Genomic DNA, 18,405 nt, shown 5'->3' on the forward strand with positions numbered 1-18,405 from the left:
AAATGACTTCACACATGGAATTATTTTATTTGAAAACCTGTCCTGTACCTTTTCAGCAGTCACCAAACAACTCTGATCCTTTTAAACCAGGCACGTCTCTTGCAGACTGTTCCCTGGGCGTCAGCTATTCCAGGAATTAATGAGCTAAACATGCTGCAGGAGTGAATGTAACCCTACAGAGGGGATTTATATACAGTGTGTTATCGTCTCCATGGCTATCATCATAGAGCAGCACTCTCTCTTTTATGTGAGGGAAACAATGTATGGCTGCTTTGCTTGGCTCCTCCTGAGGGGATACTTTAGTATTGCTGAAACTGGTAAATGTTTCCTCATGTAGAACCAATGTAAGCAGTAATCCTTCTCAGAAGAGGGTAAGAAACATGCTTAATATGAGGAGGATAACCCTTTGAGGAACCCCACATAGACCAATTTAAAGTGATAATATTCACAAGTGATTAAAACCTAAATGTATTGCCCTCAAATTTTTATTCAGCCCATGCAATCCCAGTTGTATCTAATAATCAGAGCTGAGCAGTGCAGTTTCAAAGCACATAAAAGAAAGCTGGAAAGATAAAGTAATGCAATTCCTAAAAGTACAGGATAGTGGCATGTACAAAAATGCCTGATTGTTGGATAAACAGTGTAACATTGCATAGTTCAAGCTGAGGAAAAAAGTTCTAAAAAGCTGCTCATAAAAGCAGTGACTGCAGACCCGTACGTAGCTCTGCGCTAGTAGAAGTACCAGGTTTATCAGGGGCAGTTACCCCCAAATACACACAACCAGAGAGTTTTTTTTAAACCTTTGTTTTGACAGCACAAAATGCATTTACTATTAGGTTTCAGTTAAATAAAAATAAATCCCTATATATTACAGTAGGAATAGTTTTCCTCTTTTTTTGTCCAAATGCAAGTTTCCTAAAAAATCATATACTCTAGACACCATGAATGAGGGAAGCATTAATTGGGATCTGCAAACAGCCAATGGGAAGCACCTAGCTAGTGCTGTCACGGTCATCATCTGCCTGTATTTGCATCAGCTCTCAGGCACCCACAAATTATACTGCAATTGACAGGTGTATGTAAAACTCCATGTGCTTAAATACTGTGCTTGATCTGCGTTTGACATCCTCCTTTGCTCCTGTATTCTGGCTCCTTAGTGTAATGAGGTACAGGTACCAGATCTGCACATGGACGTAGACTTACACCTCTTAATGTGAGCATGCGCAGTGCTAACATGTGCGTTTTAGGAAAGCCTATTGGACTTACGCCAAACTTAGCAGAAACCCCACTCTTGTTATAATAAAAGCGTAATTTGCTTAATTAGCATTTACAATTCTCATTGTCTTATTGGGAGCATTTTAATTGTAGTTTTGTGCCTTTTGGAATATTTGTTTCATGTGTATATATATTATGGAAAGCAACTCTTACAGGATGACTATGTTCTAAACTATTAAGATTTAAAAGTATATTTGTACTCCACTTTCTTTGCTGCTGTTATAAATGATGTGCGTGATTAAATCCAGGAGAACTGCATTGTTATCACGGGGGCTGTTTGAGGAGAATGAGAAATGCTGTAATGACATGGACTTCTTAAAAGTGAACTGGCGTGTGAGCTTTTCCCCTTTCAGCTGATTGTCTGCATAATGAAAGAGAAACTTCTCCTGCATCCTTGTTTTTCACGGGGAGCGATTGCTGCTTTAAATAAGGAATGTTGGATGTCGCAGCCAGTTGTTTTGTTCTGTGCATTGCAGCATACTGATATCCAGATGTAAGAGGAATGTGTTTCATCAATGTGCTTTCCATTTACTCAGACTTTTTCCTTGTTCGTTGCCCCGTTATGGCAGTACAGCACATTGGGAAATATGCAGCAGTTGATGTAACACTGAGAACGGTCTTGATTATCGTAACGTCTGATTCTCTGCTTCCAGGATGGCCCCGGAGGTAGTGATGTGCGAGACTATGAAGGATGCTCCATATGACTACAAAGCTGATATCTGGTCTTTGGGTATAACGCTCATTGAAATGGCTCAAATTGAACCACCACACCATGAACTTAATCCCATGCGTGTTCTGTTAAAAATTGCCAAATCAGAACCACCCACCCTTTCTGCCCCTTCAAAGTGGTAAGGGTTCTAATTTTAGTTTTTAACCCTGTCATAGTTATCTGTCTTGTAAATGATATCAAAATGTATTGTTAGACTTTCCAAAAAATTTGTTATTTTTAACATATGTTTTGTAGATTTTTTTTTAGAAACCTGATTCAGAATATTGGTTGTTTATAATTGCAACACACACTAATAGCTTGCTGTGTGCCGGTCCTTCCTTCCTTCCCTTCCCTTCCCTTCCTTTGGAACTTTGTGGGCCACATAGCAAGATCTTAAAACGACCCCCAGAGGTAAAAGAAAACCAAAAAAACACACACATACATTTGCCCCCACACAGAGCTCATTCATAATATGCCACACAGTCCCCATTTAGGTTATGCCACACAGTTGTACCCCTTATACACCTTATGCCACCCAATAGTAGTGCCCCTTATACATTATGCCACACAGTAAGTCCCCTTACACATTATACCCTTTACAGATTATGCCACATTATACCCCTTACAGATTATGCCACTTAGTAGTAGTGCCCCATATATCACATTATTTCACACAATAGTAGTGCCCCCTACACATTATGCCCTCCCTGTATCCCTCTAGCAGTCTCTGTGTGCCCTCTGTGTGCCATCAGCTGCCAGCAGGTGTGGATTTGGGGCCGGGATGTCTAGTTACAGCTGGCGCAGCGGCAGACGTGGACAGACAATGCTGGCACAATTTGAATCTGGCACTGGCCACGAGCCAATTGGAGCTCACTGACCAGCAGCCAATAACGAGCCTGCCACTGCTGATGGTCTGTGAGCTCTGATTTCATCGCGTCCGGCGGCGCTGTCTCTCCATGACTGCTTTCCACTGCACCAGCTGGCGGGCCGGCACCAAATCAACTGACATCTGGGTCCACCTCGACGGCCCTGACTGGACAGGCCCAACTTGTGTGCGTGACTGGGTGCAGGAGGAGCGGCGGGCAACAGAGTCAACTCGGGCACCATACAATGGAGTCGTTTTCAGGATCAATGGAATGGGGTTATAGGCAAGGACAATGTAAACAAGTAAAGACTGCAGGTGTACTTCAGGGTCCAGTCTTCAACCCGGGCAACGCCGGGTATCCCAGCTAGTATAAAAGGAAAAAAAACACAGGATTTGAGAACTTGGCAAAATAAGTGGATAACATATAAAAGTACAATGTGTTCTAAGTGTGTATCCAGCTGTAATGGTTATAAATAAATAAATATATCATTAGTAGCTTCCGTTTACATATTTAGACAATAAGTAATTTCGGACACTTGTCCACTCTTACAAATCATTGATCTCTGTAGCCTTGCTCTGGAGCATTGCCAGATCTGCTAGGGAAGTGAGTAAGTTAAAGAATGCTTCAAGCTTTTGATATGTTCCCTGTTGTACTGTGTCTCTAATGACATCGCCAACTGTTGTGTTGTTGTAAGGTCTCAGGAGTTCCGGGACTTCCTGAAAAAAGCTCTCGATAAGAATCCGGAGACCAGGCCAAGCGCGGTACATCTACTGGAGGTGAGCCAGACCTCTGCATCCCATAATGATTATCTGAAGATTCCTCTGTCTTGCTAATATTTTAGTTTTTGTTCCCTCATGACTTAGTTTTACAGATTTAGAAGTTGTTATATTTATACAGAATATTAAAGTTAGGTAGCCCTACGCCAGACGGCATGGTGCATTTTGCGTATTTTTACACTGTACATTACAAGAAATGTAACACAAGGAATGTACCATTGCAACCTGGAACACATTAAGCATTTTGATAGCAGAGGTGTGGTGGGAATTCTCACATAGGCAAATTTCGGTAAGGACATGCTAAACTAAGTATGTATTTTTCAGAGAAGCAATTATATGCATATCCAAATGTTAAACTGTGCGTCTTTTGCACCTGCTATGTACAGGCTGAAGACGTTGCAAACTAGGTACATATGCTGTCCATGCACAAGTGAACGCAAAACACAACATGTATGGCTCAGCATACCGATTTGTCCACATCCCTGACTCACTCCAGATAGCCCCGATTAGCGTGCCACAGATTTTTTGTCTCAGCCGCACCAAAACAATAATCCTAAATACATAGTACACTATAAGTGAATTAAAACACAAAATTAAGAAAAAAGTACATAATCTAGTGTAAAAAAGTAAAGACAGGCCTGAAATCTGTGACCTGTACCATGCATACCTACAGTATGCTTTATCTGTGAATTTATATGAATTAATTTGTGGAAAGAAAAACTGATTCTAAGTGCCTGGTACACTACATGCAAACTAAGGGCCGGATTCAAGTTAGAGGCGAAATGTGCGGTTTGGAGAAGTTTTCGCCAATTTGGACTTTTCGCCTGTTTTCAAAGTATCTCCATATCAATTCTAGGACGATTTCGCCTAAGCATTGTGATAGGCGAAAAAGTATCTCCAATGAATAGGAGGTGAAAAAAAAATGCCAAATCTTTATATTGGGGTGCAAATGTGGGAAAAAGACTCAGAACCCTTGGGACAGCCCCCAAAGATCAAATTGGCCAAAAAATAAAAATTTACATCAGAACATCATCCAAAAAAAGACGTACTTTTTGGGGCGAAAAAATAAAAAGTGGGGGGACAAACCTAAAAACTAGCGAAATAGACTTCTTGAGGGGCTGCAAGAATGGCTGGTAGATTTTTCAAATTTTTTGAGTTGTTGAGATTTAATTACTACATCATATTAAAACAAAGTTTATTACAAGTAGTTGGTCAAAGTCAATTTGACTTAATATCTCAGAAATCTGTGGGAGATTAGAACTCACAGTACTTAGTACATTGTATGCAATAGAAAAAATACATTTATCTGATGTAGATACTGTAGTCATGACAGCAATATTTATTCCATATACAAACAATTGAATTGGGTAAATACAGGGCAATGATGTGATGAAAATTAAAAAGAAAAATGCAATTAGATTGTAAATTTTTTTTTACATTTGTCCATCATCCAGACCAATACTGTGCATGCTCGATCTTGCTTTTAAAAAAATAGGACTTTTGTTACACGAAAACAAATAACTATCCATTTTTTAATATGTATTTTTATCTCGGATTTTTTTTCGAGTCTGAACAGACCCCCCCCAAAAAAAATCTCAAATAAATGCTGCCTACAGGGCTACCTGAATATCCCTGGGGGATCAATTAGCACGCAGTAAATTACCGCGGCTAATTGAATGCCCCTCTTAATTACATGTTGATAAGAAAGTTCCGTCCCCTTCATTGCATGTCTGTCTTGTGCTCTAGACTGTGTTTAATGCACATCCCTATTTGTTTTGATGTAACAGCACCCCTTTGTGAACAAAGTAGCTAGTAACCGAGTGTTACGGGATCTCGTAGCTGAAGCAAAAGCTGAAGTGTTGGATGAAATAGAAGAGAATGGAGAAATAGAAGAAGAGGAGACACCAGACCAAGTCTCTGTAAGTAGCAATCCCTCCGATTCTTGATCATCTTCCCGTTGGTCGGTATTGGTGTGTCACACTTTTTATTGAAAATTTTGAGTCATGAGAAAAATACCCTAATGATCATGCAGTTTGCAGATACAGGGTCAAAATGTGAACTTATTTATTTCAGAGTTTGTTGGTTATTGTAGCATCTTCTCATAAGTAACGTTCTGTAAGATCTAAGTTGGATGAATGGCGTGTAACAGACTTTTAGAGTGTCATACAGAAGACTAATTTCTTATGCTTTTTACAATCTTTATCTTCTCTTTTCTTAGCCTCCTGCAAAGAATAACGGCAAATACCATTTTGATGTGGAGAAGGATAAAGCGGGATACAAGCAGCCCATAAGTAACGGAATAAAGCCTCACACAGAACAGTCTAACATCCACAGTCCTGATAGTACTATAAGCAGCAAGGCTGAAAGTAAAAGTTCTTCTGAGGACATTGGACAAAACCTTAATGGTGCAGAAGATGTGAAACCTGATATCATATTTATCAACCCATTAATTGGTCCTCACATAGAGAACAACTGGGCACCTGAAAAGCATAGTCGGGACAGAGAAAAAGACCATGGACTGCCTACAAGCAACAGCCACAGGCCAAAGAGCAGCCAGTACGAGCGTCTGGCTGCAGAGCTGGTTCCCAATGGAAGCTTTGAGTCTTCCTCCCGTTTCTTCAGCAGTAGACCCAAAAGGGATTCTGATTCAGGAAGTAATTCTGCCTCCGACAGTATGGACCTCAGCTTGAACATGTCTGCTGATCTCTCCGTTAATAAAGAGACTGGCTCATTGTCAATCAGGGTAAGATTTTTTCTGACCTTTCTAAAGTGTTCTAAAATTTCTCCACTAAATAATTTCTAAAATCTGTATGTATATGGATTTCAGATAATCTTTTATTTGAGTTTTGGTCAGGAATCTTGCCACTATCAAACTGAGAAGTTTCTATGTTTTAGCATTAGAGCCATCATGACACTATTAAAGGCTTATAATTGGATCTTTAGGGAGCCAGAAGTTGGGGGCCCTCAGCTATTTGTGTAATTTTCCAAGTTACACGAGGGAATTAAATACCCAGGGCAGCTATTTTTATAATGGATGTTTGAAAGCAATGTATGATCAGGGAATACAGTGTGACATTTTTGTAGGCATTGTTTATACTGCTTTACCTTGCAAGTCAAATGGTGCCCTATGAAAAATAAACATAGTAAACAGAGGGGAATGCATTCTATCAAAACAAATATATATCCAGGTAGATAGTTGTTTTGCATAAATTACTCTCAGGTGATATATTTGCAACAGTGTTTGTGGCCTTTAAAGAACACCAGCAAGAAATTGTTAAAAATTATTTGTAAAGAGCTTAAAATCTGTCTACCTGCATTTAAGTCTAGGTAATAGTTTTAAAATTATATTATTTTTATAAGTCAGGGGCACATTGTTACATTCAGCATCATGTCTCCTCCCCCCCCCCCCCCCCCCCCCCTCCCATCATTTTTATTCCTCCACTACATTCTTTGCCTTTGGGCTCATAAACCTCTTTGGTCCCTGCACCCATCTCGCTCACTGACCAACAAAAGCATATATGGCTATTGCACTCACAAATAAATGTCCCATGTTGTCTTTTCTCACAAAAAACCTTTGGCACCATGCAATCCCTGCTCCCTGCTCATGCTTTTCTCTTCACCCTGAAAACATTTTAACTACCTTGAACTCCAACCGTAACTCCATCTTCTCACTGTGCATCCCATTGCCTTTTTTCACCCTCACCCACTGCATGCCCAACTCTAGGTCACTCTGTCTACATATTCCCATCCTCCTTTCAACATTTCTCTCCTCACTTTGCCAATACCATACATTAGATTGTGTTTGACTGCCTATCTCCCATTCTCCTACTCTCATTAACTTTTACTCTCTGCAGCTGAACTTCCACCCCAACATTTCATGGAGACTGCATTCACAAAAATTATCAAATATCACTTGCAATAAAAAGTCAGAGGGTCACTAATGTGTTCTCATTCCTTGGGACTTCTCTGCTGCTATCAACATATCTGATTAAAATATTCTCCACACACTTCACACTCCTTTTTAGTTTTTGGCAGCTCCCGGATATTGCCCTATACAAATACTCCTTGTGTTTTTTTCTAAATTAATTAATTTACCATTGCCATTTTGGCCTTCCATACCATTTATACTGATAACACACAAATCTTCTACCACTTTCCTGATCCCTGACATATTTCCACTATCTTGTGTGATCAAGTCACACTCTTATTCCAAACACCCCAATGCTACTTTAAATTCTGTTTTGGAGATGTAGAACTTTATCCTCCCAACATTACCACCTCCTCTGAAATAACCCTCACTGACTAGCCTGCAACCTCACTATTCATCCTGCTTACAAACATTCTGTTGATATTTTTATGCTAGAATACACTTCTAAGATGCATTCACAATATCTTTCTTTTGTCATCTTTTCTGTTTGAACTACTGGAGTCTCTTCATTGCACTCCTCTCACTTATCTTTGTTTCAATCAGTTCTAAGTGCCTTATGACTGATCTTCCTCTCTTGATGATCTACATCCACCGCACTCCTCTGCAAATTACTACAATGACTTCCCGGGATGTAGTCAAGAAGCCGTTGGTTGAAATGCCGATCGCCGGCTTCCCAACTATGAAATCCCAGCATGGGACTAATGATAGGTGTCTAAATACCGACGCCTATCATCAGCCACACACCGAAATCCCGACTCCTGGCAAACCGATCATAGGTAAGCCGGGCGTCGGGAGCACTTAGTCGCGGGGGGGGGGGAGGGGCTAGGTTTAGGCTAGGGGAAGGGGGGGGTTAGGGTCAGGCACCACCGTTGGGAGGTTAGATTTAGGCACCCCCCACTGAGAGGGTTAGGTTTAGGGTGCGGGGAGGTGGGTTTAGGGTTAGGCACTAGGGGGGGGGGGGAAATAGGGTTTAGGCACCCCTAAGGGAGGGTTAGGGTTAAGGGGAGGAAAGGGAAGGGTTAGGGGTGTTACTTACCTCAGTCGGGATCTCCAGCTGCTGGCCTTCCGGCGTCGGTATTTCATCTGCCTGGCTTAGGTCCGGGGGTGATTGATTGAGATCAGGCATGTCACCTAAAGCTGTATGTTGTTGTTATTATTGGTGATTTCTAAGGCAACAGTGCTTCATAAAGCTGCATAAGGGAGAAAACATACATCAGTATAAAACAGGGACATAATAAAACTTTTGACAGCGATTTCTTGATACTGGAATGTATGGGAAGTTTAGCAATAATGATTATGCAGCATGTAGCAGTGTTGGAGAGAGGGTTAGCTCTAGAGTTGGATAGAGGATTATTGCTGCTATGTGATAGCTCCGTTAGGCTTCAGGCTTATACTGCTTTTCTGGAATGTTGTACTCAGTATTCATATCCGTGTTCTTGGTCATGTTGCTGCTGTTGCATTCATTCCGTCACTAGGTCTTCTGTTTTGCCTCCTCACTAAATGCTGCGCAACAGGATTCCATTTGGTCACTGAATGAGGCCGTATGAATGGACTAGATATGGAAGCATTACAACACAAAAGATTAAAGGGAAACACAGACTGGTTTTGTTGTATTAAAGTTGTCACTTGCTAATGGAGAGAAAGAGAAACAGATTTTCAATTAGTAGAATTGTGTAGTGTTGGTGTCTATCATAGTATCACAATAGTGAAACTAATGTGCAGTGTGCACACAATCATTATAGCACTGCATTTCTATGTCATTCCTGGTGTTGATGAAGCTGTAAATGATTCATCCAGATTGCTGGCATCACCCCCCCCCCCCCCCCCCCCCCCCCCCAACCCCCGGTGCTTCCTGGAAGTTCTCCACCAACCTGCTTCTTTGCATTCCTGAAATGTTATCAACATGTGACCTCTCCTTTGTTTACTAGCAGTGTCTGATCAATCACAAATTCTATCTACACTTCAAGACCTGCAATTACTGAATACTGTCTCTAGGGCAGGGGTTCCCAACCACGGTCCTCAAGGCACACTAAAATAGTCCAGATTTTAAGGATAGCCCTACTTGAGCACAGCTGTTTTAATTAGTACCTCAATTATTTGATTTAACCATCTGTGCTCAGGCATGGATATCATTAAAACCTGGACTGTTAGTGTGCCTTGAGGACCGAGGTTGGGAAACACTGCTCTAGGGATGTGTATCTCTGCACTCAGTTAGGGCCGTATTCAATTAGCAGCGAAAACGGACGTTTTTTTTTTTTTAAAGAAAAACAAAAAGGCAATATTTTCGCAAAAAAACAGGCGAAAACAAACTGGAGAAAGGTTTTCTCCATCCCAGACCAGGCGAAAAAAAATGCCAAATCCCTATGATAAATTACCCCCAAAAATTTCGTAAGTTGCGCTTTTTGGTGAAAAAAAAATAAAAACCGTTGAAAATTATACAAAGCTATTTTTTTTTTACAGGAAATTACTGTTCCACGTAAATTGGGGATACGTTAAAATGGGTGCAAGTATATTTTGTGTCATAAAAATGCAATTTTAAAAGCCGTAAAAAACCGCCCGCTGTGACCGCGTGCGATGTTTAAAACACTTCACACATCCATAGCGCCCCCCGAAAAATCAGACCCAATACTTAAAAACCATTTTTTAACGTTGTCTTTTTTTTTACCCAAAATTTGCGCGGTCGCATCTTAGGAAATTTTGTTGGGGTAATTTATCATTAGGGTGTGGGGTGTCCAAAGGCTTCTGAAAGATATCCCCACACTTTTAGACAAAAATAAGGATTTTGCATTTTAAATATCGCAGTTTTTGTTTTTTTTTGCGAAAAATGACCGTTTTCGCCTTTGGGGAAAAAACTTCAGTTTTCGCCGCTAATTGAATACGGCCCTAATTATCCATATACATGCCTGAACCCGATTTAGAACTTTGGCAGCCCATTGTTTTATGGGTAAATCTGTTCTAAATTAGTTATTGTGCACCACATATTCTCATGTCACTCTTTACTGCACCCCATCATTAAATACACACATATATATTTTTTAAAAGCTTCAAGTTACAGACCATTTACATGAATCCATGTCTGTGCAGCAGTTTCCATGTATACATATATAGTAAATAAATACAGCCTTGTGTACAAGGAAATAAATGAACCAAAGTATTATGTGTAATACGTATTCACTGACTATCCTGCCTCCTCTGAGATACTTATCACCCACACATGCACACGCCTACCTACCTTGGCAGTAAAGAAAAAAAAAATTCTTTTAATTCTAAAAGGCAGTAGCACACCATTGAAAAAAAGATTAAAAGCCATGGGAGCAATTTTTCTCTCCGCAGTGTGCCTCCGGAATAGTTGCGATGGCAATCATCAGCAATTTCTCTTCACGCATTTCCCCTTGCATCCCACTGAGGTGCATAAGAAAATGAATGAAGGTTGTTTATATGCAGTAATGTGAGGAGCCGGCGCATTGAGGAGGATTGAATTGCACCCTTTGCTTTTAATAATCCGTGTAAAACGTGAGCACGAGATTGTCATGAATGACTCAGGAGGGTCTTCTACTAAGGAGCTGACAGCTGAGGCCCGGGGTTGTGAAAAGAATCGGAGACGAGGGGCCTGGATGTATTGACCTCCTCATCCACAAGTATCGGATGTTGGCGAGACCCGATCAAAGGCGCGGAGTCTAACCTGCTGGGAAGTGTTCACCAGTGACCCCTCCAAGCGGGATATGGGTTTAAGCTGCACCCAGCAAGCAGGTCGCGGCGCTTTGATCAGGTATCCGATACACGTGGGGAATGGAGATTAGAACACCGATGAGGCCCAGCAGGTTTGTACTTCAGAAAGAAGCACTAGTGAGGTCACTGTACGAGGATGTAGAACAAGGTATGCAGGCAAGGTATCAGATGACCACTGGCACAGGAAGTATACCCGGTAGTTGCACTTGAAGAATGTACTGATTACGTGGGCTAGGTGTTCAGGTGCACAACTGGCACAGGAGGATGGCTCTGGTTGTACTCGTAGGATGTACTGAGTTACGCGGGCAAGGTGTTTCAGTCGCACCGCTGGCACAGGAGGATGTCACTGTGATGGTACTCGCAGGATGTACTGAGTACGCAGGCAAGGTGTTTCAGATGCACCGCTGTCACAGGAGGAACTTAGAATAGGCTTGAGAGTAGAACAACAAGGGAACCTGGAACGTAGTGACGGCAAGCAAACACTAGTAGTAACAACGTTGTACAGGCAACTTCCTGTTGTCCAGAGCCTGTTAAATACCCAAAGGTAGCAGTCCACTGGAAGGCAGCGTCAGCTGACAAAGATCATGCTACCATTGGACAGAGGGTCAGTCCGGTGACGAATACTGTCATGGCTGCGCCCATGATGGCAACCTCAGTAACCAAATCACAGAGCAGCAACTGGAAGACAAGCGCACCTAAGGCATAATCCTCAGCGCGTCATTCGCCGCTGCATCAGACGTCTGACCGTGGGAGAAGTCAGGGGAAGTCGGCACTGAGGTGAGTAACGGCCGATCCTAGGCCAGAACCTGACAGAGATTAGACAATGGGGAATTAAATTAGCTGCAATAACCCATTTTCACTTGTAAAAGTGAAATTCGGGTGTTAGGTTTTTTTTGTTTGCCCTATTCAATTAGCCGCCCAGTTAGCATTCGTTAATTCTGCATTAGAGTTAATGCACCTCTTTTTTTCCAGGACCCCTTGAGCAGGTGAAAAGTTGGGGGAAAATCCTTATTCTAAAGTATAAATGCCAAGACTGGGTTCGGAACCACTGGGGCAACTTCCTTAATGATTAATGATTAATTAGGCAATTAGAAGTTTTGAATTAGCTTAATTTGGCCAATAATGGTATGTCATTTTTGGGATGAAATTCGGCAAAGTGCAGAATAATGGGATAACAGAAGTGAGACCGGTATATGGAAGTGCTGTATGGATAGGGCAGTTGTCAGTAATAGGTGTTTTATTAATAGCGGCTTGAAATCACCCAAAAATAAACTGACAGGCATTTTTATGCATCCATAATTCTACTACAGCGTTTACTTTGCTGAAAAAGACTTGCTTTCTATGGGGTTTTTTTTCACGGTTATTGAAAATACATATATCGGACATTGGACACACTTTAAGAACCCCAAATACTTTGCTTTTGGCCACTAACAGACCTCTGTACTGTTATCTTGGTTAACTTAATGTTTTATCACGGCTAATTGATTCCCCCTCAGATATCTGTGCAGTATGAAATACCATTGGACAAGTTTGTAAAAATGAGATAAGGCATCTTTAAAAGAAAAAAAGATAGAACTGGTCTGACTCCTGCTTGTGTAAATGTCATACCGGATTGCAGTGTTTTACAGTGTGTCATTTGCCTAGCATTAAGTTAATCAGAGTTGTGCCATATTTTGTTTGGGCAAAACTTGGCAGAGACCTTTTCAGGTTTTTTTTTTTTTTCGTTTAACAAGTTGATTCCATGTACTTGCATAGTGGAGCTGCAGTTACCGGTATTACCACTGTAGCTTTTCTCTAGCTCAGTGGCTTTTTGCTTATTACTGGGTAGCAGAATACAAGGAAACTGTCATTATGAACTAGCTCATGTGTCGTTAAATTAGGAGTTGGGGGGAAAAGTAGACCTGTCACCTACACAGTAGAGACAATGATTTTTGTTGGCTTTCTTGAGGGGTGGCTGACAGACATCATAGGATGTGGATACTGCTTCCTTTGAAATTGTAAAGGTGGATACACACCTAGCATCTGCAGATCAAGTAATCTGCTGATATATCTGTAGATGATGGTCAATCATATACACTGAACAACCATCATCTTCCAGGCAGCCCAGGGTCCCGCTGGCCGGGGGTGGGTTTCCGTCCCCCCTCCCCGCAGCTGCCGCTGCCCGTACGCACTTGCCGATGTACATGTATAACTGCAGATGTATCTGTCCATCGGCTGTGCAGTACAGCCGATGAAATATGTCTGTGAACAACGTCGTTCAGACATATCGCTGATACCCACTTGGACGACGGGCACCAGATATATTGGTCGATCAATTGATCGGCCAATATATCAAGCAATGTGTACCTAGCTTACAGGCTACACCTTCAGCCCACAAAACTGATGCATTCACTGTGTTTAGGTGACAGGACCATTTCTTTAATTGTATGTCCATTTAAAAACATACTACTACTAATTAGACTTTGTTATAGTGTTGTCACCAGGTTTGTTTATCATCCTTTGTTTCACTGGTCACTATGTGTAAAAGCAGAGGGAAACACGTGGCTTCCTTCTCTTCCAGCTAATATCTACTTCACCAATGTGCACATTGCCATTGCCAAGGTGGTGGCCAGCTGTCCCTGCCTCAAAATTACATGTTGTACACAGTATAATATCATATATACAGTAATGCGGCAGGAGCAGCACTCTGGAGATATGAGTGTAATTATTATTATTATTATCTAACTGAGGGGCCTATTTATCATTGATAAATGGCCCGGTAACCATGCGGAAACACTAGTATCTGTATATTTTACTTACCGGGCCATTCATCATCAGGGGTCTGATAGGACCCCTTGATATCCAGCAAACTGGAGTTTGCTGCCGAGATCAAGCACCATCTTCAGACGGCGCTTGTTCTCGGATCCCCGCTCCTTCCTATGGGAAGGAGTTCCGGGGATGCGAAGAGGGATCCGAGCAGATTCCTCTGCTACCTCCTCACTACCTCCCTGGTGGCTGTGCGCATGCGTGACCTCTGGACACGTATGCGTAGCTGGACCGACGGGAACGAGGTAAGTAACGCAGCTACAGATGTTGTTGCAATATTAAACGAGGGGGGACCGGTGTGTAATGCTGCCGGATGTATTGGCGGCGGACTAAATACCGACGCTGGAATTCCTAACCGTCAGAATCTGGACTGGGGCTGGTGAGTACCCTAACCCTCTCCCTCTCCCCCCCCCCCCCCCCCCCCCTCCCTAACCTTCCCCATAGTGGTGCCTAACCCTAACCTCCCTCTGGTGGTGCCTGGGATGTACGTAATTAGTTTACACGGAACCATGGTTTGTGAAATTGATTGATGTGTATAGATAGTTTTGGTCTGAAAAAGATGCAGATGATAGTATTGTCTAACATTGAGATTTTGTCACTGCTGCTTTCTGGGTATATACTTTGCCAGACTCTCCTGGAGACCCATTCCAAAGAGTAAACTAAGATTGCACCTGAAATTTTGTTTATGTAATATCATACAATTATGTTTTCAAAGTAGTTTCCCTATATATTTAGGGATGTGCAGAGGGCAGTCTTCCCGCCAAATTTGGATTTTTCCCGCCAATAATCGGGTCTCAGAAAGAGGCAAAACATCTTTCATGGACAAACATCATCATTCCTGGACAAAAGTCCATGAAAGATGATGATTGTCCATGAAAGATGACGTTTTGCCTTTTTCTGAGACACGATTTTTGGCTGGAAAAATCCGACTTTAGCTGGAAAATACGAACTAATCCGAGCCTGCACATCCCTATTTATATTGGGAAGATTGCCCTCTACAGGCTATCCGTTAGTTTGTAAAATCTGTTCTAATCCGACTTACAGCAGTCCCTCTGTGTACCCACTACAGCATATTTATTTGGTTATGATATTATTATGGAACGCTGCAGTGAAAGTACCATTTGGATGCACTGTATACCTTGTATAACTATTTGCTTGTTGTAGGATGTCCGCCTTCACAACAAGACTCTGAAGCGTACAAGAAGATATGTAGTAGATGGTGTGGAGGTGAGCATCACGACCTCGAAGATTATTGGCGAAGATGAGAAAAAAGATGAGGAGATGCGTTTTCTGAGGTGCACAACACATTACTTTTATATTTATATATATATTTATATTTGTATTCCTGTTTTGCTTGATGCCTGTGCATTGTATTACGTGGAATCTAAAAGCATGTTGAAAGGTACATGTACAAGAAGGAAAAGGAATTCAGTAAGGAGTCCACACATACTTGTATTTTCTGTACAGGCCTTTTCTTATTCATGTACCTGAATTGTAGAAGATATTTTGGTTCATTTCTCCATTGTCTTTGAATCAGGCCCTTCGGTTTTTTTTATCCAGACCCACTCGCAAGCGGTTCGATGGTCCCCCACTGCGCATGCACGAGACCCGGCCAGCGACAGGCGCTCCGTCGCTACGGTCTCACACCAAAGCGGGGCAGCTGTCGATTGTGATTGACAGCTTGCCCCGTTTTGGAAGCGGGCAGGGGGAGTAGCTGGCCAAATGGAGGCGTTCACGAGTGATGTCAGTGGGTGAGATTCCGGCTCTATTAGAGCCGGAAGCTCACTGGGGCTTGCGGGAATGAGACCCTACCACAAGCCCCGATGGTCGTGACCATCGCGACCATCACCTGGCCACTCGCTAAAGCTGTGGTTGGTCACCCACAGCTATGCGAGCGGCCTGGAGGGCCAGTTTTAAAAAAACATGCGGCCGCCCTGATTCAGAGCGAGTGCTCGCTTTTTGCGAGCAGCTCTGAATCAGGCCCCATGTCCTTCGCATCTACTGTGAAGTGGTAAATGTTTTGCCACTTAGGCAGTGAGGCAGCTTAGCGAGCGGTCAGGAGGCCATCTTTACAAAAAAAAAAACAGGGACGCCCTGATTCAGAGCGAGCGCTCTCAAAGAGCGTCAGGCCCTAAGAGTGTTTTTAAAGTTCTTTTCACATGTGGATATACAGTACTGTGCAAAAGTTTTAGGCATGTGTGGAAAATATGTTGCATAGTAGGAATGCTTTAAAAAATAGAAGTGTTAATAGTTTGCTTATCAATTAACAAAATGCAAAGTGAAATAACAGAAGAGAAATCTAAATCAAATCAATATTTGGTGTGACCACCCTTTGCCTTCAAAACAGCATCAATTCTTCTAGGTACACTTGCACACAGTTTTCGAAGGAACTCTGCAGGGAGGTTGTTCCAAACATCTTGGAGAACTAACCACAGATCTTCTGTGTATGTAGGCTTGCTCATATCTTTCTGTCTCTTCATGTAATCCCAGACAGCCTCAATAATGTTGAGATCAGGGCTCTGTGGGGGCCATGTCATCACATTTCAGGACTCCTTGTTTTTCTTTTTACGCTGAAGATAGTTCTTTGACATTGGCTGTATGTTTGGGGTCGTTGTCCTGCTGCAGAATAAGTTTGGAGCCAATCAGACATCTCCCTGATGGTATTGCATGATGGATAATTACCTGGTTGTATATCTCAGCATTGAGGACACTATTAATCCTGACCAAATCCCCAACCGCATTTTCTGAAATGCAGCCCCAAGCTTTCAAGGAACCTCCACCATGCTTCACTGTTGCCTGCAGACACTCATTATTGTACCACTCTCCAGCCCCTTGGCAAACAAACTGCCTTCTGTTACAGCCAAATATTTAAAATTTTGACTCATCAGTCTAGAGCACATGTTGCCATTTTTCTGCACCCCAGTTCCTATGTTTTCCATGCATAGTTGAGTTGCTTGGCCTTGTTATGTCGAAGGTATGGCTTTTTAGCCTGAATTCTTTCATGTAGACCACTTCTGGACAGACTTTTCCGAACTGTAGATGGGTGTACCTGGGTCCCATTGGTTTCTGGCTGTTCTGAGCAGAATGACTGGAGAGCGGTGCAATAATGAATGTCTACAGGCAACTGTGAAGCATGGTGGAGGTTCCTTCATTCAAGTTTGGGGCTGCATTTCAGCAAATGGAGTTGGGGATTTGGTCAGGATTAATAGTGTCCTCAATGCTGAGAAATACAGGGAGGTAATTATCCATCATGCAATACCATCAGGGAGGCATCTGTTTAATTCCAAATTTATTCTGCAGCAGGACAGCGACCCCAAACATACAGCCAATGTCAAAGAACTATCTTCAGCGTAAAAAGAAAAACAAGGAGTCCTGAAATGTGATGACATGGCCCCCACAGAGCCCTGATCTCAACATTATTGAGGCTGTCTGGGATTACATGAAGAGACAAAGATGTGAGCAAGCACACATACACAGAAGATCTGTGGTTAGTTCTCCAAGATGTTTGGAACAACCTCCCTGCAGAGTTCCTTCGAAAACTGTGTACAAGTGTACCTAAAAGAATTGCTGTTTTGAAGGCAAAGGGTGGTCACACCAAATATTGATTTGATTTATATTTCTCTTCTGTTCATTCACTTTGCATTTTGTTAATTGATAATAGTTTATTTTTAATTTCTATTTTTGAAAGCATTCTTACTTTGCAGCATTTTTTCCACACCTGCCTAAAACTTTTGCACAGTATTGTCAGTCATGTATCAAGTGAGTTTGTCCTCCCACTTCCTGTCCATTCTTTGCTTAGACAGATAAACAAACAACCCAGGGCCTTCTATTGTGCTATCCAGGCTTATTATAAAGAATATTTTCCAGGAAGGGGAAGATGTTAAACAAACCCGTTTTTGGCTGAAATCTAGACACTATATACGAATACTGAATTGGAACCTGGTCTAAGGAGCACTATAAGAAGTTGAACCCCTATTGGTCTCTCCTTAAACATCTTAGTGTGGTCAGTTACTCTCACATGAACCAAGGTGATTCATCACCTGTTCCTTGGGATACTCTTGTTAATATTTAAGGAGCACATGTAATATATGATACTGATGGCTTTTTGTTTTTCAGACTTATTTTAACATTACATTTATTTAATTTACATTATATTATTATTGTTGTGATATTAAAACATTTTTGTTTAAATATATTTTAATACTGGCCTTGAGAGGCATCTTTTGGTACTAACAGATCCAATGCAGCAGGGGTCATACACTTTGTACCCTCATTAAACACACTGGAGTCCGACCTATACCCCTTTTACATTGCCAG

General features: G+C 41.9%; 1 protein-coding gene across 1 annotated transcript in view; it reads left to right on the forward strand.

Annotated features, from left to right (window-relative positions):
* STK10 (serine/threonine kinase 10) overlaps positions 1 to 18,405 on the forward strand; it is a 116,261-nt gene that overhangs the window by 69,714 nt on the left and 28,142 nt on the right. Inside the window, exons 6-10 of the mRNA XM_088457634.1 lie at positions 1,929 to 2,123; positions 3,545 to 3,626; positions 5,414 to 5,545; positions 5,845 to 6,369; positions 15,253 to 15,383. Coding sequence (XP_088313760.1) covers positions 1,929 to 2,123; positions 3,545 to 3,626; positions 5,414 to 5,545; positions 5,845 to 6,369; positions 15,253 to 15,383 — 1,065 coding nt within the window. The remainder of the gene's footprint in view (positions 1 to 1,928; positions 2,124 to 3,544; positions 3,627 to 5,413; positions 5,546 to 5,844; positions 6,370 to 15,252; positions 15,384 to 18,405) is intronic.

The sequence above is a fragment of the Taudactylus pleione genome, unplaced genomic scaffold, assembly GCF_031769625.1.
Source record: "Taudactylus pleione unplaced genomic scaffold, aTauple2 ptg000774l, whole genome shotgun sequence".
NCBI classification, from domain to species: domain Eukaryota; kingdom Metazoa; phylum Chordata; class Amphibia; order Anura; family Myobatrachidae; genus Taudactylus; species Taudactylus pleione.